General features: G+C 35.8%; 1 protein-coding gene across 5 annotated transcripts in view; it reads right to left on the bottom strand.

Moving 5' to 3' along the window:
- Positions 1-13,807, bottom strand: part of LOC150080131 (uncharacterized) — a 660,399-nt gene that overhangs the window by 504,731 nt on the left and 141,861 nt on the right. For 4 of the 5 annotated variants that reach the window (XM_090382143.1, XM_090382148.1, XM_090382147.1 and 1 more), the window contains exons 7-8: positions 5,500-5,578; positions 2,635-2,778 (exon numbers count right to left, since the gene is read on the bottom strand). In XM_090382143.1, coding sequence (XP_090238269.1) covers positions 2,635-2,778; positions 5,500-5,578 — 223 coding nt within the window. The remainder of the gene's footprint in view (positions 1-2,634; positions 2,779-5,499; positions 5,579-13,807) is intronic. The other variant, XM_090382145.1, reaches the window with a different exon arrangement.

Genomic DNA, 13,807 nt, shown 5'->3' with positions numbered 1-13,807 from the left:
CAAGCACCAATAGGGCAGGTTTGCGTAAGAGACCACCTGGTCTCCTGCTCCAAACTTTCTCAAACCAGATCTTCATCCCATCCTGATCCACCCAACCCTTGTCATGAACGTGGACTGATTGTCCACGTTCATGACAAGGGTTGTCTTCTTTTGGCACTGTTTTGCGTTTTAAAATCAGCATAGAAGGCAGCTTGGTTCTGTCGGCATAACAAGCTAGAACAACTGTATAATGGCTCTTTTCATGTCCACTTGACAGTTACAGTTTTCACCCCCTTCTTATCAACAGTTCTGTTACTTGGGACATCAAATTGAAGGGGGACTTTGTCCATATTTGCAATCTGTCCCAACTCAAACTGATATGTCTTCTGACATTGAATGACAAAACGATGAAATTCAAGGAACTTCTGCTCGTAGCTTTCAGGCATCTTTTGGGCAAGTCTGGCATGTACGCATGCTTAGTCCATTCCGTTTCATGAACCTGAAGCACCAATTGTGTCCTCCTTTGAAATCAGTAACTTCTTTTTCATCACCAATTCTTCTTGCCTCATGCTGAACCATCTTTGTGGACACAGGAATTCCAATTGCCCTTTGCTCTTCGACATCATGGCCTTCTTCTGCCGTGGCGTTTTCAATAGGGTTTCTTCTTCCCATAGCCAGTATCCGATTGTTTTCTCAGTTGGAGGACGATCAAACTTATGTTCAGCAGCATGATTTCCATTCATTTTTGCAAACTGGATCACTTTTAACTCGAATTCAGCACTGTATGAAAATCTTTTCTGAGCCATTTCTGGGCAGAACGTGGCAAAACGTAACCTAATATACCGGTAACAAGTGCAAAACAATGAGCGCAAAGACAAGTGCGAAAAAACGGGAAATGCAAGTAAAAAAAATCTGCAACCACTGTATAAGATGCACCCAGTTTTTAGAACCCAAATTTTTCGAAAAAAAGGTGCGTCTTATACATGGGGAAATACAGTATATATTTTTTTATTTATATATGTTATGTTATGAAAATTACATTTCTGTTAAACTTTTTGCGCCTCCTTTTGGCACTAGTCCGTGCCTCCCCAGGGAGGTGCACCTCCCAGTTTGGAAATCGCTGCATTAGAGTAACAAATAATTAAAAATCAATTTAGCACAATTAAAAAAATCAATTTAACACAATTAAAAAATCAATTTAACATAATTAAAAATCAAAAAATTAATTAAAAGAATTTAACAAAAAAATTGCAAAACGATTTTCCTTCCTGAAGCTGACAACACTTCTCGACTGTATGTCGTGATTGCAGGAATGAAAATTCCTGTGATCACAATGTAAAATAATAAGAGTTTACCTCAATATATTGAGGTAAACTTCTCTTATTATTTTACAAATATTGATTATCAACGTAGAACATATTGAGCATTACAGCTCTGTTTCATACTATCTATTTTTTCATTTATATAAGCGTTAGGAATATTTTATACCACCAGTTGTCCAGGAAAAACTGCATTCGTGATGTTTTTCAGCTTCAGCTTGAGAATGATATGAAGTAGCTGATGATCACTGCCACAATATGCACCAGGAAGTGTCCTTTGCTGTGATAACACTAGAACAGTATCTTTCCTGAAGAGGATGTAATCAATTTGATTCCTTGTTTTATGATCTGGATATTTCCATGTATAGTCTTCATGGGTGTTGCTGAAAGCAGGTGTTACATATGACAAAATTCAATTAGTCTTTCTCCCCATTCATTTCTAGTGCCAAGACTAAACCTTCCACATTCTGAACTAAAAGAAACTGTCTTGCCTACTTCTGCATTTCAATGGTCCATGAGTATCAAAACATCCCTTTTTGGGACCAGGTCAAGAGTTGCTGAGAATTTAACATCCATATCTTCATCTATAATAGCAGCTGATGTTGTTGCATATGCAACTAAAACTGTGAAATTTACTGGTAAGCTCTGAAGTCTAATCATCATCATCATTCTACTGTTAATAGGACTGTATCCAAGAAGAGGCCATGAACATGCCTTATTCAAAATGACAGCGGTACCATGTTCTTTTACTTGGTCACTTTCACAAAAAACAACCAAATACCCATTTCTAGTGTTGAAATGATCTTGTTCTCTCAATGTGACTTCGGTTGCTCCTAAAATGTCAATTTTGTATGTGTCCATTCTATTGATAACCATTTCCATCTTGCCTTCTTTTAAATTTTTTACATTCCATGTGGCCATGTTTACCCTCTTCTTCCTTAAATTTAATTTTTCAGGGCACACAGTGATATCCGGGATCTGGTTACCAGCAGTTTTTTTTGGGGATACTGATACTAAATAAAAATGATGGTCCTGGTCTGAAAGTATTTAAGTAAAGATAAAGATGAGATGGTTATTATGAAAAGCTATATTTTTTTGTTTAATTAAATTAAACTTTTTGCAGCAAAGCTTGAGTTCAAGTAATTCAATATTATTCTTATTAACAGTTTCACATATATAGTATATGATTAATATATAAATAATAATTTGAAACTGAGCATTTACTGTTAAATATGAGCTGTATATCTTGAAAATCAAAAGATAATATATAGATATGTTTCAATAAGCCTACATCCTTTTTATGATATAAAAAAAAAAAAAAAAAAAAACAACGTACATTGGTTTCCAGACGATAGTATGTGCCCTGAAGTACTTAATGCTTCACTGGCATCAAGTGCACTTGACCCATTTAGCACAGCCACAGTACTAGTAGCTGTTCCTTCATCACATGAACCTAAATCGCTTATATGTTGTGTGTAACCTGAAAAACATAAGATATAATAATTATTATATAAACATTAAGTAAAAGGATCAAAATAAAATTTTTATTGTACAGATGTACACAGAATTTTATTTAATAGTTTAAATTTATTAAACTTTAAATACTTAAAATATCTGCATGTTTTAGTTTCTGAACAGAGCAAATCATTTGTAACTCATGTGTAATCTATCTATGACTAGCTGAGTGGTTAGAAGTGCGAGTGCAGTGGCGTGCTCTTTGAGTGGACCCAGGTTCAAGCCCATGACTACTAAATATGATGAATGTTTGCTAAATATGATGAATGTTTGCATTGACATTGAGTGAAGGAAACAGCAAAATAAAACCAAGAGCATCAGGCCTGGCCAGCCTGCTTGTAAAAATTTGGCTGGACATCTATTAACATGGAGGAATGACAAGCGTTCCAATCATGCCAGTGAGCCCTAACTGGGACAAACAGCATGGATATATATATATATTTTTTTTTTTTTTTTTTTTCATGTAATCAATCTTAACAGAATTTTTTACATTTTGAGCAAAATGTATTAGTTCAGCACTTAGGAATTATTGAGTTGAAATCCACCTCAGTTGGAACCATCACCTTCTAAACAGAGATAACAGAATGCCCAGAATAGATTAATAAGAAAAGAGTTACTGTCACAAAAAATTTCAGTTAGGCTGAGTTGAAAAATATTATTATTTTTTTAAATTAAATTCAAAAGTAATCTTACAATATAATTAAATCTAAACATTTCCACTAAATCTTCTTATCAGTTTTCATCTGGATCATGAATATAATCATGTGAGAAAATAAATTAAAACAAAGAAATAATCTCATTTGATGGATTAAACACAAAGTTAATAGCATGAATAATATGGGAACGTTAAGCTTAATATTCCCATATTATTGAATAGTCACAAGTGGCTTCAAACAGCAGAATCAGGTTTTCCTTAATCAGTTCACGTTACTGCAATTTATAAAAGAGACTAAGGGGACAACAGATAAACTGTTGTAATCAAAATGGTTTAGTCTGGAAGAATTCCTTAGTTTAGGCAAGGTTTAGTTTTGAGAAGCATTTGAAGATGAGGGAAAACAAAGATGCTTTTGAAACTTTGCCACTAGGGTTTTATCCCTAATAAAGGGCCTGGCAGAATCGAGGGGGAAGGTATCTTTCCATAAGAAATCAGAAAATGTAAAGGAGGAGATTAGACAGAAAATTCAGTACAGGCTGTCTGCTTTAAAGAAGAAGAAATATGGTATACTTAGAGATAAAAATCCATCTCAGTTAAATTGAGTGATAGAAATTATAAGAGAGAAATAGGACTGATGGTTCATGGGCACCTCTGTTTTTTTGTGCACTAATTTAAGGCATTGGCTAAGTTATTGACATTGCTTATGAAGAAACAATAAATCTTAGACCTAAATTGCATACCGGCAATCTTTTCTTTCAGCTCTGAGCACTCTTCAATTGCTTGGGCATGCTATTCAGTACATACAATATACACAGCCTGGAATCCAGGATTCAGACAAAGCAGATAGATTTATGTTTATGTTTTTGTTTTAAATAAATTTTTTAGGCCAAAAATCAGATTATACCACTTTACCAATTTCAACTGGGCAAGACATTGAATCTGAGTCAACAGAGGAAGCAATGCAAAAGCTAAATGAACAGGTAAAACTAATAGCAACATTAGGGCCATCAAAGGAAATTACTATTTCTGATAAAATTAAATTTTGGCCTGACATTGAATATAAAAGGGAAAGAGTTGTGTTGCTCAAATTAAAGATTGAATCCCATTAAGTATAACATATCAAACTAAGATTTCTAAGAGAACCAAACTGTTTCTGGATCACCACTGGGACAGGACATGGATGAGAAAATTATTCCAGACTGGATGAGTGCTTCTTTAGCCATAGGACAGATATCTAAATAATTGTACACTCTCAAATGGAGCAAACTACAAAAGTACAAGCAATGAGGACATTGTTTTAATGAAACAGTAGATAGTAAGCAGTTTATTTCTAAAACAACAATCAAAACCTGATAATTTCCTTTGTACATTTACATCATGTACTTTGTGTAGTAGAGTGTATGAAGTAAATTTTCAATGTCTTCATAATGGGCAACATACAATACATTTCAAAGAACTATGTTAAACTCATTTTGAAGAATGGGCCTCCAAGGCATCAAAGAAAGGATTAGCAATCCAACCATTATCTCTTAAATACAAATATTTCATACCTGCCAATACATATTAAGTAGGATATATTTGTGAAAATCCTCTGTATATTTAGTGTTTGCTCTCGAAGTTCTTAGAAATTTAATATTAACATGAAGATGAATATAAAGAATAGTATATTCATATTTTTACTGTAAATGACATTACATGTTTTTAACCTATACAATGTATTTTAAATTTGTTTTTAAATAAACTTATGAAATAAATTTGTTTTTTGCATTTAACAAAAAAAAAAAACAACAACAACGAAATATACAAGTTATTTTTCTAAAACATTGTGGGTGGTAAGTTGCAGAAGTATTATGCAAAACTGCATGTGCAGAAAGCAAGTAGAACAAAAGTAATAACCCCTGGAAGTTTTGTAAGGTGGCTTCACAACAAGATTTTCATAAATTAAAACAAAACAACTTTAATTGTAGTAGTAGTTGCAGTACTTGGGCATGAAAATGGGCATTTCAGAATAAGTAATTTTATTTAACTTACCCTGTGTGGTTGTATGCAAACCATCAACTGTGGTATCAACATGTTGTGAATATCCATCCGAGCTGTCAACTACTTGCTGCTAAAGAAAACGGCAATGATTTAATAACAAAATAAAATTTTAAAATATAACAATGCCACATTTGTATCTATCAAATTTTACATAAAATATTTTCTCATACTTCAAAAACTATTTAAATGAATGAAATTTAATTAAAAAAAAAAAAAAAAAAAAAAAAGGAATGCCATACCTACATAAAGGTCAGATTTTAACTCTAGCACAAAACTAAATATCCAGATGAGGTGTATTCTTAAGAAATTTTTTGTTTTAGCATCCCTACAGTCTACTTTAGTCTACAATCTACTACAGTCTACATTAGGGATGCTACAGTCTAAAGTAAACTGTAGCATCCCTACAGTCTACTTTGGTCTACCAAAACAAATAGGCACTAAACAGAATGTATTTTCATCAAATTTTTATTGTGGCTGCAGATTTTGTAGTAAATATTAATGATTCTTGGAAAGCATTTCTTAAAAACACTATGTATATCCACATAATGTTACCAAAAGTCTAGAACACCAAGAGATTCTTAGAGGTTTCCCAATCAGATTTTATTAAGGTGTATGACATCCTTTGGCCTGTAATACAGCATATAATCTTTTTGGAAAATCTTCCTTAAATTTATGAGACATATTGACAGAAAATGTTCTCCATTCATACGAGAAAAGTTTATTTAAAGGGACATGTGATGTTGGCCTACATGGATGAATTGTCATATTTTTCCAATTCATATCTTACATTGGTTCTATTCAGTTCAGATAGGATGGTCTGGTCAGCCAGTTTCACGTTAATGTCCCTGAAGGCAAGGCATCACAGTGAGCTTTATGGAGGAGGGAACTGCCCCGTTGAAAAAATATAAGGTCCTACATCATCAAATGCCATCAGTGAAGTAAGAACAGTGTTCTTCCATTTCATTATTAGAGAATTTAGACATAGCATAAAGGTCTGGAAGCCTCTTTCAAGAAAGATGTGGATCTGTCAGAATGGGTACAAAAAAGAGGAACAACAAGGTTAGTGAGGGACACAAAAGGGCACCCTTACCAAGAAAAGACTTCAATTCTGCAAATTGCAACATCTGGAAACTCAGCACCTGTGAGGAGACCTGATTGAGGTATTTAAGGCTTGGAATGGATTGAGTGAACTAAATGCAGATAGTGGGGCGGGGGGGGGGGCATAAATTTAAATTGAGAAAGGATGGTTGCAAGATAGATGAGTTGAGAAAGGGCATAAATTTAAATTGAGAAAGGATGGTTGCAGGATAGATGTGCTGTGCAAAAATTTGCTTTCAGCCAGAGAATAATTCATTGGAGGAACAAACTTCCATCTGGTATTGTAGAAGCAAGTAGTTTTGAATAAATTTTAGGAAGTATTGAACAAAATATTAAACGGATGGATAGGTGATATAGGTTTTTTTTTTTTTTTTTTATGATGCCATATAAAGCTAGCTTCCTCAAATCATTTGCCACAACTAATATTAATTTTGTTAATGTAATACTATTGTTGTACCATCCACATGAATTGGTCCAACACCTTGGTTCATCTAGCTTCAGGTATCTCAAGAATAAATGAAAATTTATTTATTTTATTTATTATATCCAAAAAAGTAGACTAAAACCATCAGACTTCACTACTGTATTTCTTTTGGAAAGTTCTCTGATTGACATCATACTTAAGTTCTTTTATATGATGAAAATTCATATCCTTCAGATATGAATTTTCATCATATAAAAGCACATGGCACCACTACACTAGTTGTTGCATACTAATTTTTACAACAAAAGTTTGTGGGAAGGATACAGTTAATGCCTGTAAAATGCACACTACCTGTAAAATGAAAACTTTGGGCATAGGTTTATCAGAACAATTCAAAGAGTTTAAAGATCGCTTATTAAGATTTCTGTTCAAGGGCACTTGCTAAAATTGCATACCATTTTTTGAGAATCAATAAGGTTATTTAAGGTAAGTATTATGTGTAAATTTTAGTGGTTTTTGATTCATTATTGTTTTAAATTTGAGGCATTCTTGTAACTTTTATAATTCTGATCATGTCAAAAGTTACATTAAAATTAAAATTCTTACATCAGCTCAGACCTCTATCTACCTGACACTGTACGAGCAATTCTCAGTTTTTCTGGAATTATAAAAAGTATATATATATAATTTTGTATGAACAGTGTTATATTTTACTGTAAAAAATATTATAGCTTATTTTATAGACTATTTTATACTGTAGTTTGGAACAGCTGATTAGAGCGAAACCAGGAATCAATATTTCAGAACATAGTCCAAGTAATGTCACTTCTACATTTATAACTGCAGTTTTTAATACAGTGGAACGTCTATATTCGTCATTAATCCGTTCCTGAGGGATGGTCGAAGAGTGAATCAGACGAATATAGAATCAACTAAAATTGGAATAATCCATTCCCAGCTCCAAATCTGATACATAAATAAATAAAAATTTAACCAGAACTTTACCTTTACTGAGGAGCTATGATAGCAGAAGCAGAGGAATGGAATTATGTACTGTTTAGAAGGGGAGTCACCTTCCATTTAAACATCAAGTACTGTAACTCCAATTCTGGTGATCGATATTTTTTTTTTTTTTTTGTCCCTTTTCCTATGATCCACTAGCACTCGATTTAGCAAAGAACTTGTCCAATGTTGTCTGTTTTTTAAAAATTTTCTGTAAGTAGCCAATCACGTTATCATTTGGTAGGTGGTAGATGACTTTCATCAACCGGTGAAATACCACCACTTTGCTTATTGGAGGCTTGAAGTGGTGAAACCCATGTTTAGTCTCTATAGCAAAGTTCCCGGATTCCCCCCCCCCCATACTTCTCCTTCAACCCATGCACGGTACTAAGTACTATAGGTTTTGATACCTTTCGTGTTTGGGGTTTTCATAAAAAAATAAAAAAAAAATTTATATCTTAACTACGGCAATGTTCGGGTGCCACTTCTCGACCATACTCTGCATTTTGTCCCAATTAGACAGCATTTCCTTAATGTCAGCAGTTGGGATGCTGCCTTTACTTGACCCTTCCTCCTCTGATGAAATTTCTTCCAATGCTTCAGCTATCTGTTCTTTATGAAAGACCATCAGTTCTTCTGTGGTGAGCTCCCTTCTATGGTCCTCCACCAATTCCTCTACATCCTCACTATCAACCTCCAATCCCATGGACAAGTCTAGAGACACAATTTCATCAACAACAGGCTCTGACCCAAAATCTTCAAAGTCTCTTTCTGACAAACACTCTAGCCACAATTTCCTCCAGGCCAAGTTCATTGTCCTGGAAGACATTTCCTCCCATGTCTTATCAATTATCCTCAAACAATGGAGGATACTGAAGTTTCCAAAATTCTCTCAATGTAAGTTCTGTCTCCGACATCACTTCAAAACACCTTTGAAACAAGAAAGGGTGCAAGAATTTTTGACGATGTTGTCGAGGCAATGTTAGGAGGGTCAGAAAACTGCTAGTTGGGGGGGATAAAAGGACTAATAAATTAACAGTAGCCACTGGCAGAGGTGGAAGTGATTCTTGCACTGCTTCTATTGAAATGAGCAGAAGCCTGAAAAACAAGATGCAGGATATTTCAGAGACTGCTGGGAGTCACTGCGGTACAAGTAAACACATGGGTTGTGTTAGGGTAGCTAGGAATAGAAACAGGTGCATGTATACTTGCATGTACACCAATGCTAGGAGTTTGGTAAATAAATTTGATGAATTTGAGGTATTGCTCAAAACATCAAAGGCAGATATTGTTGGGATATCAGAGACGTGCTGTCACACAGATATAAGGAATGCGGAACTGGAATTTGGGGAATACAATGTGTATAGAAAGGATAGACAGGACAGGAAGGGAGGGAGGAGGGGTTATGCTATTAGTTAAGAAACACATAAAATCCAAGGAAGTGAAGCCAGTAGACATCGATGGACAGGGCAGTGTCGAGTCAGTTTGGTGTGACATAAGCATAGGGAAAACAAAACTGAGAGTATGAGTGTGCTATAGGCCTAATGACTCTGATGAGTATAATAAGATATTGTACAGGGAAATAGAGTGGGCCAGTAAATCAGAGAGTCTTATAATGGGAGATTTTAATTTCCCAGATATTGACTGGAATTTGTGGGTTGGTCACTCACACACTAGCAAGGCTTTTGTGGATTTATTGGATGATTGTTTTCTACATCAGCATGTTCGTGCGGCAACAAGAGGGAGCAATACTCTTGATCTGATTATCAGTAGTGATTCTTCATGCATTAAGAATCTGCAGATAAATGAACCACTAGGTGGCAGTGATCACAGTGTGTTGAAGTGGGATTTACTCAAGGAGGTAACTACCATCAGAGGTAAAGGGAAGGGTTTTTGTTTTCGTAAAGGCGACTATGATGGTTTGAGACAGTATTTAAATTCTATACAGTAGGACCAACTGATGATGTTACCAACAACAAACTCAAAATGGGAAGCAATCAAGGAACTAATTTTGGAAGCTACCAGGCTTTACATACCAACTAAGAAATATTGTTCAAGGTTTAGGCCTAAATGGTTGTCAGATGAACTAATGAGACATGTGCCAGAGAAGAAAAATGCATGGAATACATACAAATTAATGGGTGACATGGAAGCCTATGATAGATATAAGTTGGACTGTAACCAAGTCACAAAGGAGATTAGGCAGGCAAAGGCAGACTATGAAAAATCCTTGGCAAAGGATGCAAAGAAAAACAGAAAAGAGTTCTTTACCTATTTAAACTCAAGAAGGAAAGAGATGAATCAGATTGGTCCACTGGATATTGATGGTTCAACAGTTGAAGATCCTGCTCAGGTGGCTAACAATCTAAACGAGTATTTTGCATCTACATTCACGCATGAGGAGTTATTCAGGAAGGAGAATGACGTAGGTAAAGTAAACATTGGCAGTGAGCTAGATGATTTTGTAATAACTGAGAGGAAAGTGGAGGAGAGATTGTTGAGGATAAACACAAAAAAGGCACCTGGGGTGGATGGGATCTATCCAGTTATATTAAAGGAGGCAGCAAAGGAAGTAAGCAAACCCATAGCCATAATTATGAGAGCTTCTTTGGACTCAGGGGAGGTACCCACAGACTGGAGATGTGCAAATGTAACCCCAATTCACAAAGGAGGATCAAAGGTTGACACAAGTAATTATAGACCTGTTAGTTTAACTTCTGTTCCAGGTAAATTAATGGAGGCACTGGTTAAAGAAGCACTGCAGGATCATCTAGACAAGAATTCAGTTACAGCTCAGACGCAGCATGATTTTGTTAAGGGAAGGTCTTGCCTGACCAATTTGATTGGATACTATGATGTAGTCACAAAAGAACTGGATGCAGGGAATAACTTTGATATTATATATTTGGATCTTAGAAAGGCTTTTTATACTGTTGCACATGGAAGACTGCTGCACAAATTGGAGCAGTGTGGCATTGGAGGCAAATTGCTGCTATGGATAAGGGGATGGTTGAGTGGCAGAAGACAGAGAGTGGTAATCAATGGACACTGCTCAACGTGGACTAATGTTATTAGTGGAGTTCCTCAGGGTTCAGTGTTGGGTCCGTTGTTGTTTTCGGTGTTTATGAATGATATTGATGATGGTATATCAAGTTTAATGTCCAAGTTTGCAGATGATACAAAGGTTGGCAGGGTTGTTAAGGACACTACTGACGCTATGCTGCTGCAACAGGATCTGGAAAGGTTGAACAGATGGGCTGAGAGGTGGCAAATGAAGTTTAACATTGACAAATGTAAAGTACTACATATGGGAAACAGTAACCCCAGAGCAACATATCAACTCTGCGGTACTACACTGACAGTGGTGGAGAATGAAAAGGACCTGGGGGTAATTGTGCAGGCAGATATGAAGTTCTCTGAGCAGTGCAGACGAGCTGCAAGAGTAGCTCATGGTGTCTTGTCAATGATATACAGGAATTTTTCTAGCAGGGATAAGGAGGTGATTATTCCCTTGTATAAGGCAATAGTTAGGCCACATCTTGAGTACTGTATACAGGTCTGGAGGCCTCATTTCAAGAAGGATGCAGAGCTGCTGGAACGGGTACAGAGAAGGGCAACAAGATTAGTGAATGGAATAAAGGGTTGCTCTTACGAAGAAAGGCTTAAGTTTTGCAAATTACAGAGTCTGGAGACTAGGCACTGGCGAGGTGATCTGATAGAGGTGTATAAGGCTTAGAATGGTTTGAGCATGCTCAATGCCAATGGGATTCTTCATCTTGCTCAGAATAATCACCTCAGAGGGCATAAATTCAAATTGAGGAAGGACGGATGTTGGATAGATGTGCGGAAATTTGCCTTTGGCCAGCGGGTGATTGGTTGGTGGAACCGACTTCCATCACTTGTTGTTGAAGTTGATAGCCTAAACAAATTTAAGGCTCAACTGGACAGGTATTTCGAACGAACGGAGGGGTGAAATGGGAGTGGTGTGTTTTTTTTTTTTTTTTTTGGCTGATGCTGAATAAGCTTGCTTTCTTGCATCATATGCCTCTACTAATGATAATGCTAACAAGGCTTTTGTATAAAGTGTTTTAAAACATGCAATGACCTGCTGATCCATGGGTTGGATTAGAGGAGTTGTGTTTGGTGGTAGATATTTAATGCGAATTAAGCTGTATTTCCCTGCCAAATCATCTTCCAAGCCAGGGGGATGAGCAGGAGCATTGTCCAAAACCAAGAGGGCCTTTACAGGTAAATATAACTTTCTAGATAAGCTTTCACACTCGGGGCAAACACTTTGTGAATTCACTCCAGAAAAACTGTCTTGTTACCTAAGCCTTACTGTTAGCCCTCCACATCACATTTAGTTTACTTTTTATGATATTGTTCTTCTTAAAAACTCTCGGATTTTCTGAATGATAAACGAGCAATGGTTTAATTTTGCAGTACCCACTAGTGTTACCACACAGCAAGAGTATTAATCTGTCTTTCATTGGTTTGTGTCCGGGCAATACTTTTTCCCTCTTTTGTGATGCAGGTTCTTCTAGGCATTTTTTTTCCAGAATAGGCCCGTCTCATCACAATTAGAAACTTGTTGAGGGATAAATCCCTTAGTGTCTACATAGTTTTTGAAATCTTCAACAAACTTTTTAGCATCTTCTGCATTCAAGCTTGAAGCCTCTCCAGGCCTAACTACACTATGAATGCCCACTCGCCTTTAAAATTTTTCGAACCAGCCCCTACTTGCCATGAAATCACCACTGGTTCCTTTTGCTGCAGGTCATCATATAACTGCCTTGCTTTTTCGCCGATGATAGATTCTGAAATACTATCACTAGCCATTTGCTTTTCAGTAATCATACTAATAAAAGATTTTCTATGTCTTCATACATTTGTGATCTTTTAGTAGCAAGAATTTTTACACCTTTTGCCACATCAGCCGCTTTAATTGCTTCTTTATTTTTAATTATGCTGCTTACCATAGTTCTCGGCATGTTAAATTCTTACGCTAAGTTGGAAACACGTGTTCCACTTTCAAACAGCAATGATTTCTTTTTTCAACTCAACTGTGGTTCTCACAGTTTTCCATTTTGATTGTTTTCTTCAGTACACTTTTTTGAGGCCATGGTGACTTCTTTTTACAAGATAACTGTAAAAAATTTCAAAGAAAAAATAACAGGTGATGCGCACTGAACGATCGCACAAGGCAGACTACTGGGCTATTGCACAGGGCTGGATGACAAGTGGTGGGTGACTTTTCATGACAAATATTGGATTTTTGGACAAATACCAAAGCATTTTTTTGCCAAAAAAAATGTGACGAATATTGGATTTAATGAATATAGGGGCTGACGAATATAGAGGTTCCACTGTATTTTAAAAGCATTTAAGCGTATTCTAAAATAGTGTTTCGTCAAATATATCATATTGTAGTGTATAGTAATATTTTGTAAATCTAGTTCAAATTTTTTACATTTCCATTTATATTGCCTCTATTCTTAACCTTTTCATAATCTACAGCCTCAGTTCTTAACTTTTTCATAATTGCTTTATTGCAACTGATATACCAGTGCAACAGTTAACAATAACTGATGCATTTTTTTTTTTGTGAAGTGTATGACACTCACAAGAAAGTCATCTTTGGGTTATGGTCTTGCATCTGCTAACTGTGGCATGTATTCTGCACCATTTCTAACACACGCGCACATGCACACACACAATTCAGCATTCTGATGCACAACTGAATGCCTGAGAAAAGGAGTTGACGTCTTACAGAGA

Source organism: Mastigoproctus giganteus, chromosome 9 (genome assembly GCF_048544385.1).
Source record: "Mastigoproctus giganteus isolate SK-2022 chromosome 9, ASM4854438v1, whole genome shotgun sequence".
Lineage (NCBI taxonomy): Eukaryota > Metazoa > Arthropoda > Arachnida > Uropygi > Thelyphonidae > Mastigoproctus > Mastigoproctus giganteus.
Note: the sequence above shows the minus strand (reverse complement) of the source record. Positions and strands in the feature narration are given on the sequence as shown.